Source organism: Cheilinus undulatus, linkage group 16 (assembly GCF_018320785.1).
Source record: "Cheilinus undulatus linkage group 16, ASM1832078v1, whole genome shotgun sequence".
Lineage (NCBI taxonomy): Eukaryota > Metazoa > Chordata > Actinopteri > Labriformes > Labridae > Cheilinus > Cheilinus undulatus.
This window is the reverse complement of record NC_054880.1, coordinates 27,583,437-27,604,648: the sequence shown is the minus strand read 5'-3', so window position 1 is coordinate 27,604,648 and position 21,212 is coordinate 27,583,437. Positions and strand designations below refer to the sequence as shown.

The 21,212-nt window shown below is 39.2% G+C and overlaps 1 protein-coding gene across 1 annotated transcript; it reads left to right on the top strand.

The window, feature by feature from the left end:
- Positions 1 to 271: 271 nt before the first annotated feature.
- Positions 272 to 21,071, top strand: maneal (mannosidase endo-alpha like). The gene is made up of 5 exons (XM_041809573.1): positions 272 to 408; positions 1,251 to 1,810; positions 3,906 to 4,015; positions 15,958 to 16,034; positions 19,909 to 21,071. Exons 2-5 carry the CDS (start codon positions 1,306 to 1,308, stop codon positions 20,543 to 20,545), a joined length of 1,329 nt encoding a protein of 442 aa, XP_041665507.1. The 5' UTR covers positions 272 to 408; positions 1,251 to 1,305; the 3' UTR covers positions 20,546 to 21,071.
- Positions 21,072 to 21,212: the final 141 nt, after the last annotated feature.

The following is a 21,212-nucleotide window of genomic DNA, read 5'->3' as shown; positions in this document are numbered from 1 at the left end:
ATGTGTAAAAAAAAAAATACAAGTACTTTTAAAACCACTTCAATTACAGTAACTTAACTCAATGTAATTAGTTACTTTACATCACTGGGTAGAGAACTGTATGGCATGAATCCAAACCATCACACCAAAGTCCCGCCTCTTCCCTCTCCCGTGGCACTAACCACCCCTCATACTCCACAGCTCTCTTTCCGGATTGTGGTTAATCCCGCCTCCCTCCCTCCTGCTCCCCTCAGAAACAAATGTGTCATTCTCCGTTCTGGCTCGACCATTCATTAAAAACAGTTTATGTAATGTAGGACAGAGCCGAAACAGCTTTCGTAGAAAACGATCTGATCCCTCCCGTTAAAGATGGGATGAGAAGAGGAGAGGCTGCAACAGCTCGATGGAGGAATGAGGCGCAGGCGAGCAGTGAGTACGAGCTTTAATGCTGCAAAACAAAGGTCTGCAAAACCTGATTCATTTGAGACTGAAAACTGCGAGGCGCCTGGATCCTGTCTGACATGTTGATTAAGAGGAGGGATGGCGTCGATTTTTCACTTTTCTGTGCAGGGGAGAAGGATGGAGGAGGAATAAGAGCATCATGGCTGTGAAGGCGAGCAGGAGGAGGCTGATGGAGCCTTGTAGTGCGTGATTCCCTCATGTGATGTGATGGAAGTGAGATGAGATAGTTTCTGTTATTGAAGAGCTGCAGCAGAGACTGGGCGCGTTTATCTTACCTTTGAAATTTTGACACACGATGGCTGCATTTGCAGACTGTAGCTGGCAATAAGAGGAGCCATGTTCCCTTATGTTTGCTCCTAGAGCTGCACAGTTATGGCAAAAATTGTAACCGCGATTATGTTGATCGATATCTAGACGATGATTATCAAACACGATATTTATTACTTTTAAAGCATGCATTTATCAAACTTCAAACACTATCCAACACTCTTAACTTTCTGCATTCTTTGAAAAATGAGCAAATAAACTAAGGTAAATAAGTTGAAAATATACATATCTTATTATAATAACATATTATAATGATAAATAACACATTAACAATGTTTTTGAGGTAGTCGTGATAATCTTTTGTGGCCAAAATGTAATCAAAAACTCTTCAGAACATTTCCACACATGACAAAACCTTTGAACAAAGTGAGTGCAACACAGAACTGTAGCTGTTTGATCTTGATTATTTATTGTCATGATCTCTAGAGGATGAAATTGTGATATAAATCGATTAAATCCCCATAAAGCGATCTATTTCCCAGCTCTACTGCCTCCTGCTCCAGCCATTCTCCTGCTGCAGCACCACGGACAGCGACAATGACTCGACTCCGCAGGAAGGCTCTAGTGGCTCTCTTCCTCTTCACCCTCTTCATCTTCGGGGCCATGATGGGGCTGAGGACGCTCAAACCCAGCGACGGCTTCTCGGACCTGGCCCCCGGCATGGACTTCAACGGGGAGAGGTCCGAGAGGAGGAGGCTGGACGTGAAAGACGTGGTAGTGTCTCCGGGTCAGTCCCACATGGACAGCAGTGACACTAAGGTGGTCTTCACCAGATCAGACCGGGACTACAGCATCTTCTATGACGTGCACATTTTCTACTACCTGTGGTATGGCTCCCCCAGCATGGACAACAAGTACATCCACTGGGACCATGTGCTGGTGCCTCACTGGGACCCAAAGATCGCAGCCAGTCATGCTCAAGGAAGGCACACACCTCCAGAGGATATTGCATCAAGTTTTTACCCTGAACTGGGACCCTACAGCTCCCGAGACCCAAAGGTGCTGGAGTCCCACATGTCCCAGATAGAAGCAGCTGCAGCAGGTAACAAAACACTGCAACACATCCTCTGAGATACTTTTACTGCATCTTATTGTTGACGTTCCCCCAGGACTATTTCAAAAGTAATGTGTTTGATAGTATTGCACCATTTTGTAACTTTGCACAGTATTGCACACAAAAATTGGCACACTTATTATTTAACCAAAAGTGACTAGTTGCTACCTCATGAAACACTACATGTACATGTGAAGATAATACATTTAGGCTTCCCTAACACATAATAATAAATTCAGCTAAACTTAGACCTGTTAGCCTCAATCACCCGTACTTTGTCGACCATCATTTGGTCACAAAGACAAATGACACTGATGAGTGTAGATTGAAGATGGCCACAGACTTCATTAAAATTCGTTGCATCCTTTTACAGCTCAAAAACTCAACCAGGCATAAGTCCTCTTAAGATTTTATGGTTGAAACCTGCTGATTCATACTTGTAAATATTTGTTGTTTGTAACAGCAGGAAAATTTGAGTAGTTTTATCAAAAGAAAACATTTCAAACAAGGTTGGAGTCAAGATGTTTGTATGAAAACATTGGGACTTTTTTACTGATCACAGCTTAAACCAGTCTGGAGCCCTGAAAACATCAATAAACTGTGGCTAACACCAAACCTGACTTACCAACTGTAGCAAACTTTACAGAACATTTCCTTGAAACATTGGGAAAATGTTTCTGAAAGTGTTAGAAAATTTCGGTGAAAAATCAGGAATTTGCTTTGAATTCTTGAGAAATTTGCTTGGGAATTTTGGGCAGGTTTCTTGGATAATTTCATGACTTTATTTCTGAATTTTTGGGAGGATATGTGTAAATTTTAAGGAGTTTGCTTTAAAGTATGGGTGAAATTTGGATTTAAATTTATCCATGGGACTGGGAATTTTTGGGGAAATAATTGTGATTGAAATCATGTTTAGGATTTTGAAGGGATTTTATCTGAAATATTTTGAAATAAAATATTGGGGTATCTTTATGAAATACTAAAGAAAAATCGGAATTTGTCACAAAAACCTTCAGTAATTCCTTATAAATTGTAGGAATTAATGGGGATCTTTTTTTTAATCTGAAAGAAATATTCAGGAAATTTTCAAGATTTCAGAATTTTTTGGAATGTTTCATCAAATTTTGGTGAATTTGCTTTAAAAGAATACACTTGGAGGTTTTCAGGATTTTTTAATGGAAAATTCAAGGAATTTACTTGAAAATTATCATGAACTTTTCTTTCTTTGGGGATTAGCTTTAAATTTATTCAGAGGAATGTTTTTGTATAAATTTGAGGGGATTTTCTTTGAAATTTTTGGGAAATTGTTTGAAAATTTCCAGAATTTTCTTTGATTATTTTTTTTTTTTTTATAAGAAATTTTCCAAGATTTTCAGAATTTTGTGGTCTCTTTGGTCCATCACAACAATACAGGAAAATAAGAACACCATTCCTGTCTCACCAACTGGTTATGTTTTTTGTCACACATGCTAGTTTGGCTGTGTTGTGAAGCAAGATAAGCTTTGCATAAGCATATTCAGCCATGTGCAAAAAAAAAATGCTTCCTAATCAAAACCAGGGGTTAGTTTTTATAACTATCATATCCTTCCTGTCCCAAATAAGCAGCAGAAAGTAAAAATATATGCAAACCAAAAGCTTGGCTCTCAGGGAAATTATGTCTTTTTATAAGTGTGCGTACTAAAGATATGGACATCACATTTCAAGAAATTCAGACCTTAGTTTTTGCTTTTTATTTTAAAGAAATAAGATTTTCGTCTGATGAACGTGGCTTCAGAAAAACATAATGACACACAAGAGACAAATTACATGGTGAAATTTTATTTTTGCAGTGAGGATGTTAGAATAACAGGCTAAAATAAACCAGTTTAATTTACAAAAACAAAAGAAAGGCTTTACAAGAGCTCAAAGCTTGAGCAGAGTATCTAACACAAGGAGAATTAAAGATAATGGACAAGTAATAACATTTATTAACAGTAGTTTTATACAGATAGACGCAGAAACTCTACATGGACCTCATCCTCCATCAAAACCATTAGAGAACTTCAACCATCACATTCAAATATCCTTTTTCTCTGTGTCGTAGGGGTGCTGGTGTTGTCATGGTATCCTCCAGGGGTGGCAGACGACCATGGGGAGCCCACCGAGGATCTGGTTCCTGCTGTCATGGACGCCGCCCACAGGCACAGCATCAAGGTAACTGGTGAGACAACCGGTATGTTTTTCCTTTCTGATGATTTACTGACATATCAGAGCTAGTTCTTTGTTGAGGATTAGAGCTACATATGTTGCTAAACTTGTGTGAAGACCTTTGCACTGAAACTAAATCTTATTTCTCTTGTCAGTCCAGTGTAAGAGGAGGAAGCTACATGGCATGTCAGTGTTTATCTGTACAACAAAGTTATAAAATCCTTTTCTGTCTGTTGTAAGATGCATGCTTTATTTCTAAAAAAAATATTTCTTGGTCCTACCATGAAAAGCAATCTTTCACGTCCATTTAGTCAAAGAGAAAATTAACTGAAGCAGGTCAAAGCGGATGTGCTTTTTTAATAGTTGCATTACTTTAAACACATGATCTTTGAAATGAGATCGTAATAGTATCAGACACCAGTTACACCAAGGAAATGGTACTAGCTCTGCAGCAATGTGTACACAGATCCATAAATACAGGGGATGATCTGCTTAGACAGGACTTCTACAACCCTTCTGCTATGAAAGATCTGCAGATATGTAAAGAGATCTGCAAATGTCTGGGTTTTAATGCCCTGAGCTCAGGCTCCTAGGCTTATTTATGTCTGTCCTGCCTTTATGGTTGTAAGGACACCTTTAATCTAACAGCACCTGCCATGATCTTTTTATTGATCAGTATTTCAGTGTTTTCCCAACATGCATGATTGTGACACATTGAAGGAAAACGGCTTTAAATGAGGCAACACTACTCTCTTAGCCCACTGGTTAGATATCTCAGCATGGTATGTGTAGTGAAGCCCTGAGAACAACTGGCAGTAAGAATGAATGGCAATACCACAAGCAAAGAGGCAAGACGTTCTCCTTCAACTGCTTTTTTTTGTTAGCTTTGTTCCAAGATTAAAATTACATTAAAGGATTTTCTGAAATGTCATTGGATGATTTGAACAGGAAAAGGTATTCCTAAAACCAGAGCTGCGAAAAAGTGGGCAGTCACTGTTAAGCTCTTTAGGTTCTTTGCAGATGTCAGGCAGCAGCAACCAAATCCAGATGGGGGTCAAGTAGTGATTACTGCATAGAGAAACGCTACCAGAAAGGCCATGTTTTGAGCTGTTTATGAGTGTTCCATGTGTTTGATGTGCTAAAACAAAACACTCTTAACTCCTAAGCTACTTTTGTGTCAATTAAATGTTCAGGCAAAAAATGTTTGAAAGAGTTTAAAAGAAAAAAAGTCACAAAGAAACAGAAGCAGGACGTAATTAAGAAAGTCTCTCTAAAGCTTGGACAAGTGTATGGTCTGTTTCCACAAAGCGGCCCAGTTTAGCTCAGTACTGATTTGTCATGGTGTAGCACATTACAGTCTGATTTCTCCCATGTTTTCTCACCAACCTCCACCCTCTCTTGTTGTGCTGGGAAATCTCTTTCTAGAGATCCAGATCATTTGGCTCAGCTCAGTAGAGCTGGTTGTTTGGCTCCAAAACGGCTCTTAATTTGGTAACAGTTTAGCTTTTTAATTGTGGATTGAATAATGAAAAGGTTGGAGGAAAGGAAACTGGCACTCAAACAGGAGCTAGCTACCACGGCTAACATGAAAGAGACTCGTTAGTGAACAGTCTCTTTCCCCACAAGATTTATTCAGTTTATAGTACATCACTGTTTCAATTAAAAGCATGTTTGTGACAATTTTTGTATGTAAAAGAGGCTCAGCTAGCCTCTTAACTCAGTTCTAGACTTTTGTTTGCCTTCATCTAACAAGACAACGCTAAACGGTAGAGCAAATTGTGAAATGAATCGCCACCCTGCAAGAAAAGTCAGTTAAACTTTGGAATAAAAAGACTTTTTTTGTAAAAGTACATGGGTCATATTCAATGTTTGTAGTAATTTTCTGATGATAATTGCAGAGGTCCATTTACACTGAAAAAAAGTTAAACATTGGTTGAAATTTTAAAAAATGAAGTAATCAATAACACGAAGCATTTTGAATTGAATCAATAAATTTTTTTAAATAAGGTAAATGTGAATTTTTTAACTTCATAGAAACTATGTTTAAAGGTTTAGCTAACCTAATTATTGTAGATTGTCCTAAACTCAAAATAAAAATTTTCCGATCTAAATATTCCACTCATTTGAACTTAAAATGTTTAAGTTCATGCAACCATTTTATAAAGGTTGGAAAAATTTAATTTTTAGGTTGTTTCAATTAAGAAATAATAGTTGTTTTTGGGGGGTTGCAGGTGGTGAGGGGGGCATTAGCCTATCCCAGCCAATTTAAAGTCACCAATTAAACTAATGAGCATTTTTTTGGAGGTCAGAGGAGGCCAGAGTACCCAGAGAGAACCCACATGTGCACAGGGGGAACATGCAAACTAAGCACAGAAAGGCCCTGACTGGGAAGCGAATCAGCGACCTTTTTGCTGTGAGGCAACAGCGCTGACCCCTGCACCGCCGTGCCTCCCACAAGTCTTGAACTCAACTCAACACATTTTTCCTGAAAACTTTGGCTACTTTGGCCTGATGGGAGGGCAGAAATGTATAGGGGACATATTTTGCCCTTTAAGACAAGTTTATATTGGTCTCAGAGGTCCCCAAAACATGCCTGTGAAGTTTATTGCTGAAAAAGCAGTAGTATAAGATTCTTGCAGGAAATGGATGTCACTCTCCTGATGTTTCAGGCACTTCTATCCAAAGTTTAGGACCCGACTGGGATTTGAACCATCAATCTCCCAGTCAAAAGTCAGCAGGATAACCCATTGAGCTATCCAGCATCTCTGCTAGTAGCTGAGAGGAGGATCAAGAGAGTTCACATATTTTTTGTTATAAAAACCTGAAAAAGTGATTTTTGCATAATAAGTCCCCTTTAAAATACTGCAGTGAAATTGCAACCATGTAAGAGCAAGAACATCTCAGAAAATGAGAGGCTGACAGTCTCTGAGCTTGGGCTGTCATATTTGTAACCTCTGGAGATAAACCTCAGCAATAAGCACAATCTCTTAGAGGGAGCCATGAAGGCTAAGGATAAATTATATTTGGATTAATTCAACTGCACACAAAGCTTATGTTTTTCCTTTCCGTTAACAGCTTGGCACTTTCTTCTCAGTCGAAGTCAGTTCGCTGGATGCCTGTGCTGGAGTGTAGAGGGAGAGCTACTCAGAAAGTGACGGCTGCTGTTGCATCAAGTGTTTTTTGAATCCACTCAGGACCTACGGGATGTTGTTACGAATGTGCATGTGCACAGCAGGCTTAATGCAGTAAAAAAACATTGATCCAATGAAAGAATTTAATTTGGTGTCCAGCTGCCAGTTTGATTAAAAAAAATATAGGCTCAACCATTAGGATAATTTAGAAGATTTAGATTTAATGAACAAATCAATAATTTTAGGCTGTTATAAAAAAAAAAAATTACATCAATCCAACAACAGCATATTTGTACGTTTTTCAGTGTAGAGCTGTAAAGGATGGACTTTTGTCCATTCCCTTTCATTCCTTATGGCTGTCCCTCACTTCCTGACCCCCGGTGAACATTCAGAATCATGTGACTGCATACAGCTTATTCAAATATCTTGCATCTTTGTGTCATGTTGTTTCTAAGTTAATCAGAGCACAATTCAACTGCACACTCCCACCATTTCTCACTCACCCACCCAAGATTCATGTCTGTGTGGGAGATCCAGTGGTGCTAAATAGCTGTTCCCTCATGATGCCATTGAACAGGATTTAAAAGAATATGATGATATACAATAAGGCAAATAAAACATAATGGGGAGCTGGTTAGATTTAAGTGAAAACTCAAGCTATGAGAGAGTCCTGATGAGACAGCTCTGGTGTATTATATATTAAATCAAAATGGTACCAAAGGAAGAGCTATGTGGTCTTACTGCTGAACCGAGACAATCCTAACCCCTGATAGGAGACACACCTCACATCACTCCCAAGTGAGGTTGGAAAGAAAGACACAAAGTCATGTATTTTGTTTACTGCCAGAACATAACAGATAAACATCTGTTGTTTTAAATACATGCCAGGTCCAATTGAATCTAATAATCACTTGGTATTTGTGTCCAAAGTGGATATAAATCCCTGTTAATGCATTGTCTAAACAGGTCAGAAAGACTTGGAAACTTTCTCTTTGTTCCTAGCCGTTTGCTTGCCACCATAAATAGTGCATAAGTGGAGCAATAATTTGCTACAAAGAGGTTGCAGCAGATAAACAGTGTGATTTGTTCCCTACTGCAGTAAATGGTGTTATATAAAAGGTAAATTTGCAACACAGCTGATATTATTTCTTTGTTCTGCAGCTTTGTTCCATTAAAAAGACAGCACAGTTCAGTTATTTGTGCAGATTTGAGCTTCAGCATTAAACCTGCAGTACTCACTTATGTAAATTTTGCTTTTAAAGGCTGCTGCGACACATTTTAAGACTCTTTTGTCTCCACTTCAGAATAAGTGTGCCATGGCCTTTATTTAAACTGCAGCTATGTCTTGCAGCTGCATCACATTCTGGTCCAATGAGGCTCCTGTCAGTGAAGAAATCTCTACCTCCCCATTTTCATCGTCAATTCTGAAGCTCTGACCTCGAAATCTGACATTTACAGTAATAGGGGCGCTGCAGAGAGATGAAAATGTTCTGCTTTTATTCTGTGTTTCAGCTATTTTTACCGAGTGGAAGTGCTGTAGGCCACATTTTCTATTTCACTGCACTGCTCTATCTAACAGAGTCACATCGACTAGCACAGAGGGGGTCTGACACCATGAGATGCTGAAGGTGCTCGAGACAGTGGAGGCAAAACAAGCTGAGCACAGAGTGTAGATTCAGCACTAAGAGAGCAGAGGAGCTCTCCTTCACTCCGTGCTTCTTATATAAAAGTCTTAGAGCGAAAACTGGGTCTCTGTGTGTCCCTGTCACACTTACACAACAGTTTGTGTCTCAGGGTTGACCCCCGGGCTGGCACTACGCTGTTTTAGGTCATCTGAGCCGCTGCTGCTGACAAAACACACTCTGAAGGCTGTGTATGAGCACTCATGTGAGGGGGGGCGCGTTCTCTGCAAATGTTACTGTGTGCTATTTCATACAGCGCATTTGTCATGGTAGAAAATCATATTTAAAGGTACAATATGTAGAATATTCACACTGGAACATCTGCATTTATTTAAAATTACCCCTATGTTGCATATTGATATTTGAGTCCAGCACTTACATTTCCACAAATATCTTCTACAGATGTCAAAGGCAGAGAAATTCTTATTTTTCACAGTTATGACAGGAAATGTCTTGTCATGGTTGCTGCTGTGACAGACATGACATGTTTATCATTGCTTTGGAAACAAATACTGCTACAGTAGAGTGAAAGTATTTCCCTCTTCCTGATTTCTTTCTTTTTTTTTTTTTTTTTTTTTGGCATATTTGTCATACTTATATGTTTCAGATTATCAAAGAAATTTTAATATTAGACAAAAATAACCCAAGTAGATAAACAATACAGTTTTTAAATGATAGTTTCATTTGTTTATGGATAAAGGCATCCAACTCTCCCTGGCCCTATGTGAAAAGTAATACCCCACTAAAACTAAAAACTGGTTGTGCCATCCTTGGCAGCAACAACTGCAAACAAGTGTTTGCAATAACTGGCAATGAGTCTTTCACATCGCGTTGAAGGAATGTTGTCCCACTCCTCTTTGCAGAATTGTTTTAATTCAGCCACACTGGAGGGTTTCCCGGCATGAACAGCCTGTTTAAGGTCATGCCACGGTATCTCAATCAGATTTAAGTCCAGACTTTGGCCAAGTCACTCCAAAACATTCATGTTTTTTAAAACGATTCAGAGGTGGACTTGCTGGTGTGTTTTGGATCATTGTCCTGATGCATAGCCCAAGTGCGCTTGAGCTTGAGGTCGAGACTGATGGTTGGACATTCTCCTTCAGGATTTTCTGGTAGAGAGAAACATGCACTGTTCCATCTATAACAGCAATTTTACAGGTCCTGAAGCAGCAAAGCACTACTACCACCATATTTGACTGACGGTATGATGTTCTTTTAATGAAACGCTGTGTCAGTTTTACGCCAGATGTATCAGGGCACACACCCTCAAAAAAGTTACACTTTGTCTCATCAGTCCACTGAATATTTTCCCTAAATTTCCAGGGATTATTAAGATGTTTCTTGGCAAATGTGAGACGAGCCTTTGTGTTCTTTTTGGTCAGCAGTGGTTTCGACTTTGGATCTCTCTCATCAAAGACATTTTTGTCTAGTCTCTTTCTTAACCCTAACCTCACTCCATTCTGAGTGAAATTGTTTCAGTGTTAGATATGTTGGACATTGATGATCAACCCGTGTTAATTCAACCCTGTTAAGCTTTAACTGATTTGAGCTCCATCCTCTGCCACCTTAAATCTGGTGGATGGATTTCCCTTCATGCTCTTCTTGGGTATGGGTTGAGATGGCTTTGTCCAAAATCACTCCCCATTCACTATATAGTGAATATGTTGTGGTGTCTGAATTCTGAGTGAGCATTGTTATTCACTATATAGTGCACTCATTTTGTCCCATAATGCATTGTGAAAAGAAGTAAACAACCAATGGTCACTAGCCCAGTAATATTTACCCTCATGCATCGCGGTTGCTGCTCTCCAGCATGATGGACAAACGAGAGGAACACAGGGACACATATAAAAACATTTTTAATGCTTTGTTTGTTTCATGGTTTTAATCAAAGTATTTAATCTGTAAGAAAATGTTAAGGATTCAAAACGGAGTAACTTTTCCCCTATATGAGGATTACAAGACATGATACCATCATCTTTTTGCCAAAATAAGTGATAATACACACAAAAATGTATATTATTTTACCACTAAAGACACAACACTTGTTTTATCGATTGTTTTTATTTTTTGTGAAAATACATAACGTTCAGTATCAGTTTTCAGTGAAACTCTACCGTAAATTTCAATCCTCAGCCGTTGTCATGGAAATCAATGAGCCGTTGTTGCTAAACGTTTTAATTGCAAGACGGCGATGACATCATTGCCAGCAGCCAGAGTAGTGTCCGAAATCATTTTTGTGCTTTGCAGTTGAGTCCATTATCTAGTCCACTATACACTGCTCACTATATAGTGGATAGGAAGTAGGGAATGAGTGTGTGGTTTCAGAAACAGCCGATGTGTTTTAAATGTGTACTAAATGTGTTTAGTTGTCTTTTGATGTTTCCTGCTGTACAGTGATCCCTGCTGGGGTTGTTTCTCATGTTTATGGTGGATTTTTGTTGTTTTTGTACCATAAGTGAAGTTATCCACTAAGTTAGAGTTCACACCCATGACTTTAGGTGCTCCTTAAGGACACAGTGTGTATTCACTATGAGCATGCATTGCCTTGCTATGACGTTGACTCTGCTTTGTTGATACCAGAGGAGATCCACCTTGCCACAGATTTTCAAGAGTTATGGCAGCCCTGTTATACTGTTAAATATTTAACAAGAACTTCAAGGGAAACTTCTTTTATCAGGCTGTTTGTCTGCAAGAGATACATTATAGCACCAACAGAGCATGTTGTGGCTGCAGCAGGAGGCAAATTTCCAAACGAATTTGAGGAGTTTTTATTATTTTGTTGTCAGTAAGACCCAGAAATAGAAGGCCATGAAATAAGGCATAGGTTTAAAGTTTAGAAACTCTGGATTTAAATGTCTACTAAAACTAAATTTCATGCTTTTTAACTATGATCGCCGCCTTTCTCAGCTCTCCTATCAGTGCTTTTCTTCTGCACTTTTGAACTCATCATCTCAGTTTACATAATAAGTTGATTTAATATGGCATGCACTGACATGGTGATGTAACATCACTTCATGTTAGTGTTTGTCGTCGTCTGAAGAAAAGCCAAAAATCGTTGAGAAGTGTAGCAGCATCACCTTTCCACCTGAGACCCTGAAATGTAAATATGACAGAGCATCAGTGTCTCACCACAGGCGGGGGTCTGAGCGAACAAAACACTTTTCGTCTGCTTCCATCGGCACTCTAACAGGACCAGACTGAGCAGTGTCGTACCTCGCTGGCCTTTCATGATTTCCAACCAGTCGAGACAGCTGACGGGCTTGAGCCTGCGTGCCAAACGCTGCTGTGTTTCTATGGAAACTGTTTAGGGAGACCTCGCAGCCTCTTTTGAAAAATGGAGTGGGCGTTGAGCGTTTGTTGTTTGTGGCTCCGTCAAAGCTGTGCGGATACACTGCAGTAAAGTGTTCTCTTTGTGACTGAAATGTGCCGCAGTTCATCCACATGACGGACAGCATCCATCACTGTGATTCAGATCCTCTTAAAGAGAAGAACGCTGCTGTCTGAGAAGAAGTCCATCACCCCTGTTTATTATATTCAGTATGATTTATATAAACATTCATCTGTTACACATGAACTCCCTGTAGATCACATAAACCTGAGCCTGATGCAGTACAGATGGAAACTCTTCTGTCTGTTTTTAGCTTAATTCAAGTTTTTTTCCCGTACTTTGATACTTTTTTATACACACCAAGTTTTAATGAGATAAAACTGATGAGTTTGAGAAAATAAAACAAATACACATTCTAAAGCTGCAAGCACACAATGATGGATGACCAAATGAGAGCAATCATCGTACAGAGAACTGGTCCACAGAATCACCGTCTATGGAGAGGACAACGACCTGGTGCTCAACATAGACAAAACCAAAGAACTCATTCTGGACTTCAGGAGGAAAGCCCCTCCTCTGCAGCCCCTCACCATCAAAGGAATTGAAGTGGAGCGGGCTGACAGCTTTAAATTCCTCGGCTTTCACATCTCTGAAAATCTAAACTGGGCCCAAAACACAGTGAAAACTGTGAAAAAAGCACAGAAGCGCCTGTACTTTATCAGGCTGCTGAAGAAGGCCAGACTCAGTCATCAGCCCCTCACCCAGGTTTACAGAGGTCTGGTTGAAAGTATCCTCACCAGCAGAATCACTGTGTGTTTCGGAAACACCACTCTGGCTGAGAGGAAATCTCTTCAACGGGTCATCAAGACTGCAGAGAGGATCATCGGCACTAACCTCCCCTCCATGGACAATATTTACACACAGCGCTGCAGGAGGAAAGCACAGAGCATCCTCAGGGACAAACACCACCCAGCCCATGCTCTGTTCAGGTGGAAGGATTCAGGGTACAACCTGAGACACCACAGGCCAGAGAGCATCCAAACTCAGAAGGCCCGCTTCTACAACAGCTTCTTCCCTGCCGCTGTCAGACTCATTTCACAGGACATTAAGGTGGGAAGGGCATATCACACCCAACACACCTCCTACTCAGTGGACAGTTAACTACCTCTTGGGTCATAACTCATAACACATCAGTAATAAATGTGGAATAAGTACTACTGTCAATAAGTGCAATTATCGAAGTGTGCAATAACTTGTGTAATCTTTTTTTCTCCATGTGCAATAACCAATGCAAGAAATCCCAGGTACAATAGCAGATGTACCATGTTATTTTACCTAACCTAGCTTTCTTTCTTTTTATTTTATCTTATCTTTAATTACTCTTATCTTTTATATTTGTGTACTGTGTACACTCCTTTGTGTAGCTTGGTAACACAACTTTATTTATATCATGTCTCATTTATATTGTTAAGTTTTATAAATATATTTTTTATATTTTACTACTTTTTTAGTCTTTTGTAGAGCTGACTCAAGAAGTAACGCACAAAAATTCCAATGTACCTGTACTGTCCTGTACCTGTGCAAATGGCAATAAACATCTATTCTATTCTATTCTGTTCTAAGTGTTGTATTCTGTTGCTTAAAACTGAGCGGTGATATGGAGAAGTACGTTATTCCCTGATTGTTTCACAGCCGTTGAAGAAGTTAGAAACACACTTAAACCTCTGAAGGAACATTCAGGATTTAGTTAAGCTGCACGTGGAGATTCTAAGGTCTGTTACAGACAAATGGAGAGCAGAGGAGAGAGACAGTGAAGTCTCCTGGTCCATAAGATGTTTTCTCAGAGTTCCAACTTGAAGACTTTTGAGCTCCACATATACATGATCCCTGACTCCTATGTGTCCATAACCCTCAGGGCTGTATATTATAAGAAGTGACACTGGTTATAAAAAGTTAAAGAACTTTCGAACCATAAATCATCGTCCCTTACTTGTTTTCCTCTTGAAGCTATCTGTTTTGCTGTTCCAATGGCACTGTCCATGCCTTCAGATTCTTTTTAAAATAATTTCTTGTAAGCCTTGAAATTGGGTGACTTTTCAGGGTATTTGAAGATAAATCCACACCAGCAAATTCAATTTTGAACATCTTTTGATCTATTTTTAATCCATTTTTGATCTTTCTGCTGCTAGCTTTGAATGCTAACCACCATATTGTATCCCACAATGCTTCATGATGAGCCAACAGTGTTAAAATTGTTAGTATGTGTTCAGTGAGTCTTTCTTATTTGCAGGTTGGAAATCAAAAATCACTTTTGGGGAACAACAGGAAACATTTTTGTTATGGAATTGAAACAGGTGTCCATATTGTTTGATATTTTCTAGAATAATGTGAAAATTTAAAGAAGATTCCTGCTATCATCATGACTCATGATTGTTCCATTAAACACAAAGGCCCTCTGCTTCAGTCTTAAATCCTTTGAGGCTGGATCTGCATCTGAATCTGGAGCTGCATCTGTGCTGGGATCTCTCGATCCATATTACACTTGTAACATCTGCACTTCCAAAAGCAAAAGTACAATAAAGCTATAGTTTTGGTCCTGGATATTTCTGATACTTTTAGAAAATCCTGTGACAATATTTTAATGCATGAGCCAAGCCAACCAGCTGCTGGAATACTCATTAATAAAAAACATTTAATTTGGTGCAACAGAAGGAAAATGTAGAAAAAGGCAAAAGTTCATGATTTGATACATAATTTATCTTTGAGTGAAGTAAGTACAGATCTCACAATCCATTGAAATTCCCTGAATTCATTGCTAATTCAGAGCTTTTTCCAACATGGCCCAACAAAGATAGTTGAGCATGCTCCTTTCAAAATGTACACAGACCTTCTTCCTATATTTATCTTTACTGTATGGGTTTATTTAAAAAAAAACAATACAGTAGTTTGTGCAGATATTGTGTTTCTTATTCAGTTTGGCCTGTAAGAAGTTGCACAGGGACACAAGCTTCATTATTTTGCTGCCTATGGTTTACCACCTCAGCGGTTTTAAAATGAACAACATGTGACCGCAGTGTAGACTTTTAGCTGTAATTTAAGGGGTTTCACTAAAATATTTCAGGAGTTAGTGATTTATTCAGAGAGCCTTCATTATCAGGGGCTCAAAAGTATTTGGACAGTTTATTGACAGGCAGTTGTGCTCTTTTTCCTCTACTTCAAGAAAAACAAAGCAGAAGTCTGGAGATGACTTTTAAAGTTTTGATGTGTGTAGGTGTTTGACCTGAGCTATCAATATGAAGGTATCTTGAACAAAGGACTGGACTGGCTTATTTAAAGTGTTTTGGAGTCACTAGAGACTGAGGATAACCAAATAAATTTGCAAATACAACATTTCCCCTTTAGATCATCAGTCCTCAAACCAGTAGATGACATCATGTGCTTATTCAAGCCTGTCAGTGCAGTTTACTTGCTGGGATTCATCCGCTAAACTCAGATTTTGCTGTGTATTGTATTTAGTATATATAGTGTATACTGCAACCATGGAGCCAGTACCTTAAAAGCAACAAACTGACTCAATGGCCATCACAGCTTCACAGACAGAGAGGCCAAATAACCTGTGAAGTCCATAGACTGCTAATTAAATCCTGCTTTCATTCTTCCTGTCCATCAAATGAATAGTACTCTGGAATAATGAGCATGCTCTGCTTGAAATTCACTTCATAACAACCTTGCTTTCCAGGTGTTTGAGCTCTCAGGATTTCATTCTTAACGTCTATGTTCAATGTTGTTGTTTTTTTCACAAAGGTGGCCTTTCACATCCAGCCATACAAAGGACGGACGGACCAGAGCATGCATGACAACATCAAATACATTATTGACAAGTGAGTAGGTTTGATTTCTGGGCCGGGTTTGTTTACCTAAAGGGTCGAGCTCTCCTCTCTGTATCAGTGGCTGCTGACGTTAGAGGTGCAGGGATGTGGTGAAACATGAAGTGTGATCAGATAGTGGTCGTTAAATATAGATGTCTCCTCTGCAACACCGCTGTTAGAGATCAGAACGAGAATTTGGCTCGACTTTAGCCTGTCTGAGGAGCCAAAAAGAGCCTGACTTGACATCTACCTCTTAACCCTCTGGCATTATTCTGGACATTTTTGTCCAAATTATTTTTTTTTCAGCTTTTAATTGGTATTTCAATGAACTATGCACAAATCCTACCATTTAAGGCCATAAAGGACAAATGTGCACTTTCAAAAGATTCATCTAAACCTTTTTTGGTTTAAATCTTTTAATCAACTTGCTACTATTTTTCTCCATGAATAAATAATGACTTTGAAGAATGCATAATTTTTTTCTGTTGTAATGATAAGGTTTATGGGCACAGTAGGACTAAATGAGTTATCCAGTGGCTCATTAGGGAGGTCAATTTGAAATAAGTCACTGATCAAGTGCTAATAAAGCAACTAAAGCAATGTTGTCACTTATATATTTGACTTTTCAAGACTGTGATTTTTGAAAAATCCCCCCTAGCCCCCGGTCATTATTATCCACCTAATTCCTAGTCCCCATGATACTCTGTGTAAATTCTGGTTGTGACTTCTGACGCCGTTTGTCAAACTGACTTTTCCATAGTAACCATATGCTAATCCTGATATTTAGAGCTATTTGGAGATTAGGTATGTAAACATTATCTGTTACACCTCAAACAATATAATGTTATCATTCCTGTGCCTTCTCATTAAATAATGAGAAGATAATGTGAAAAAAAATGGCTACAGAAAATGTGCGTGAGTATATTTAGCTAACTTTATTTGCTCTGTTTCAGTGTTTACAAGGTAATCATTCAGACATTGAACAGCATTTTAAAACACTAACTTTGTCTGGTCGTGAGTACAGTTATGAAGAGGGCAGCAGGTCCCACAACTCAAACATTTTAAAAAATATAGCATAATAATATAAAGAGGAATGATTGTTTGTTTTTTGTTTTTTTGTTTGTTTGTTTTTTTAATGAAGCAGTAGTTGCAGTGCCTATGAAAATTTTTCACCCCCTTGGGCGATTTACTCTTTTATTGATTTTATTAGTCCTTCATGGTCAATATAATTGGACTTTTTTGCCTTTTTTACATGAAACCTTGTTAATGTCAAAGTAAAAACAGATTTCTACCAATTTATGTCACTTAAAAAAATATGTTAAGTACTAGAAAAGCACTCAGAGAGCACACTCCTCTGCCATTAGCCCTATCTCCCAATAGTACAGAATCCTTCAAAAAATTCCTGGATCCAGACGGTGATCCAGATCGCTTCCAAAATCTAATCAGTTCTTCCTTATGCCATTTCTGACATTTCCTGAAAACTTTATCAAAATCCATCCATAACTTTTTGAGTTACGTTGCTAACAGACTAACAAACAAACTAACAAACCCTGCCGATCACATAACCTACGTGGCAGAGGTAAAAATAAGTGATTGCATAATTATTCACCCCCTTCAAGTCAGTATTTAGTCGATGAACCTTTGCTGCAATCACAGCACTGAGTCTGTGTAGATAGGTCTCAATCAGGCTTGCACATCTGGACATTGCAGTTTAACATTCACCTTGTTGCCTTTAAATCATTTCTGTGTAGCTCTCACTGTATGTTTCGGATCATTGTGTTGCTGGAAAATAAATCTCCTCCCAAGCCGTAGTTTTCTTGCAGCTAAATAAGAGTGTCCTCCAGGATTTTCCTTTATTTTGTCACATTCATCTTACCCTCTATCACACCTTTCAGGACCTGCTGCCGAGAAGCATCCACACAGCATGATGCTGCCACCACCACAAACACCAAACACACAGTAGGGATGGTGTGTTTGTGGTGATGTGCAGTGTTTGGCATCTGTCGTTTGGCCAAAAAGCACCATTTTGGTCTCATCAGACCAAAGAACTTTCTTCCACTTGACCATGGAGTCTCCCGTTTGGGGAGCACTTGTTGAGATTTAATATGGGTTTTATCTTAAACAGTGGCTTCCTCATTGCCACTCGCCCATAAAGCTTTGGCTGGGGAAGAATCTGGGCAACAGTTGTTCAGACTCTCTCCCATTTCAGCTTCTGAAGCTTGTAACTCTTTTAGAATATTAATAGGTGCCTCGGTGGCCTCTCCTTCTGGCACCGTCACTCAGTTTGTGATGTCCTGATCTTGGTAGGTTTACATGTGCCATCTTCCTTCCAATTCTTAGTGGTGGATTAAACTGAACTTCTGGAATGTTCAGTGCCTTGGATTTTTTTTGGATCCATCCCCTGAGTTATACTTTACAATAACCTTTTCTCCAAGTTGCTTGGGGTGTACTTTTGTCTTCGTGGTGTAATGGTAGCCAGGAATATTGATTTACCAATGACTGGACCTTCCAGACACAGGATTGCACTCAGATCACCCATTACACTAACTGTGAGACCACTAGCACTAGTTGACTGGACCTCTGTTCAATTAGATCAGTTATTAAAAGGGGGGAAAACCCATTTTAAGATTTTATTAATATATATATTTCAGAGTAGATGCACCTCAGCTGAAGCTCTGGGGTCTAGTTACTCTTTAATGTTTTTGTTGGGTGGACATTGTCATTATGGCCTCAATGGAAGAAAAGCGAAGTGATACCAGAGGGTTAAACTCAAAAGCATTTACTATATTGTTAAATTTCTTTTGACGTGAATATGACGTGTTAAATTTGATATTCCTTGATTTCAAACATTTTAACAAAGAAAAATGGGTGCAAAATATGGAGGAAAAGGTATATTTTCAGTAAAGCTGCTAAAATTGTTCTTCTAACTTCACCCCATATAACACTATGTGACAAACTTAAATGATATAAACACAGTTAGATATCACTAGCTAATACTGGTCACTCTCCAAACATTTGCCCTTTTCTCTGCCAGTTTAGGACATATCACTTTTGAATTTCTCTTTTGCTGCTGTTATTTCTCATCCTGACCTGTTCCTGGTGTCTTTGCTGTTAAAAAGGTTTATTATTTAAGCTAGTGGCACATCATATGCATATAAACACATTTTTTCATCCTTTTATTGAGAAGACCGTCATTACAATCCAAAGTTTTTTATGCAGAAGTAAAAGCAGACATTGAAAAATGACTCCAGGAGTCACTTTAGCGTATTAATTCATGCATTTCTTGGAAATATTTCTTCTAAGTACATTTCCTACTACTAGATTCATCAGGGTCTCCAACCTGCAAGTTTCTCTTTAGCATTTAATGATTTTCAGCTCACACAAGTTATAAGATGTAAGAGAGAGATGGTGAGAGAGGCTATAGGGCTAATCTGATAGTGTTTCATCTAATAAGATATTCATTGGAAAAAAGAAGCCAATGATCTCTCTCTGTGACCAGGAGCGAGAATAAAGAGCCTCACTGACGCCGTGTTTCTAGTCAAACAAGACTGGAGTCAAATCAAAGAGCAGGCCAGAGCGCCGCGAGCTGAATCTGATGCCTTGGTTTTATGTTGCTGCCAATGTTTTTAGAAACCTGCTGTGCTTGCCATCTGTAGGATGAGAGAAAAGAGATGGTAGCACAAGGGAAACACAAATATTGACATAAGTGGCATCTTAGTGGTATTAAAGCTACTTCACTTTAAAGATTTTTATTGTTACAAGGAAGATCATGTATAACAAGCGGATTTGGACACTGATTTAACTCATTTATTTTGAAGCCAAGTGGGACAGTTTGACTAACACTTGGCAACAGCCTGACATTTTCCCTCTCTTCTGTTTTCCTCAGGTATGGAAAGCATGGCGCCTTCTACAGATTCAGGTCAAGCACAGGACGAGTCTTGCCTCTATTTTACGTTTATGACTCTTATCTGACGCCGCCAGAGTCCTGGGCGGAGCTCCTGACTGTTAAAGGCTCCCACAGCATCAGAGGCACTCCTTATGATGGTATTTTTGTTGCCCTTATAGTGGAAGAGCGCCACAAACACGACATCCAAGCTAGCGGCTTCGATGGCATCTACACCTACTTTGCTTCCAACGGCTTCTCCTTTGGCTCGTCGCACCAGAACTGGAAAGCCATCAAGGCATTCTGCGATGCGAACAATCTGCTCTTCATCCCCAGTGTTGGTCCAGGGTACGTGGACACGGCTGTTCGGCCGTGGAACAACCACAACACGAGGAACAGAGTCAACGGGCGCTACTACGAGACATCCCTGCAGGCAGCTCTGTCCGTCAGACCAGAAATCGTCACCATCACTTCCTTTAACCAATGGCACGAAGGCACGCAAATAGAGAGGGCGGTACCCAAGAAAACAGTGACCCGTTTGTATCTGGACTACCAACCGAACCAACCGGACCATTACTTGGAGCTCACGCGTCAGTGGGCTGAGAACTTTAACAAAGAGAAAGACAAATGGCTGATGTAGACTTTATTTTGACGTTCATGCACAGTTTAAGACCTGCTGTTCATCCACCTCTGTGTTTTTATCCAACTCTCTTTGTTGTGGTTTCCTTAAATGTTCACTCTTACTGTTTCTAGCACTAACATTTTTTTTGTACAGGTTGATAAAGTCGCTGATGTGTTGAAGCTGTAAGGTCAAAATGATGGATGGCTAATCATCTTTTCCTTTTAACAACTCTGCTTGCAACTCAAAGAAAGAGAAGCTTTGTACAGTATCCCTGCTCTGAAGGTTTTTTTCGTACTTTCTTATGATAAACGACTGTTCTTTCCTGTATTTCTTTGAAGACAAATTAAAAAGTGAGTCTGTTTACTGCTGGGGAATCCGTGCTGTCACTGAAACTTCCAACACAGGTAAGAAACGATCAAAGAAGTCTGCACAGAAATGTAGGTTAAAGAAACTTCAGAGTAAAGATTTCAGGATGCATAGGATTTTTCTATTCTCAAGTGGTGGGCTCAAACCTTAAGTAGCTTGTGAAGCTTTTTTCAGTGGGCTGGGGATTTGTGCTCAGGAATTTAAAAAGTTGGGGCAAAAAGACTGCTGCACAATTTTTTGTAGGAAGTCATGAGGTGGTATGGTGTAAAATAATAATAATAATTAATAATAGTCGTGTGGTTTCCATTCACCATCAAAG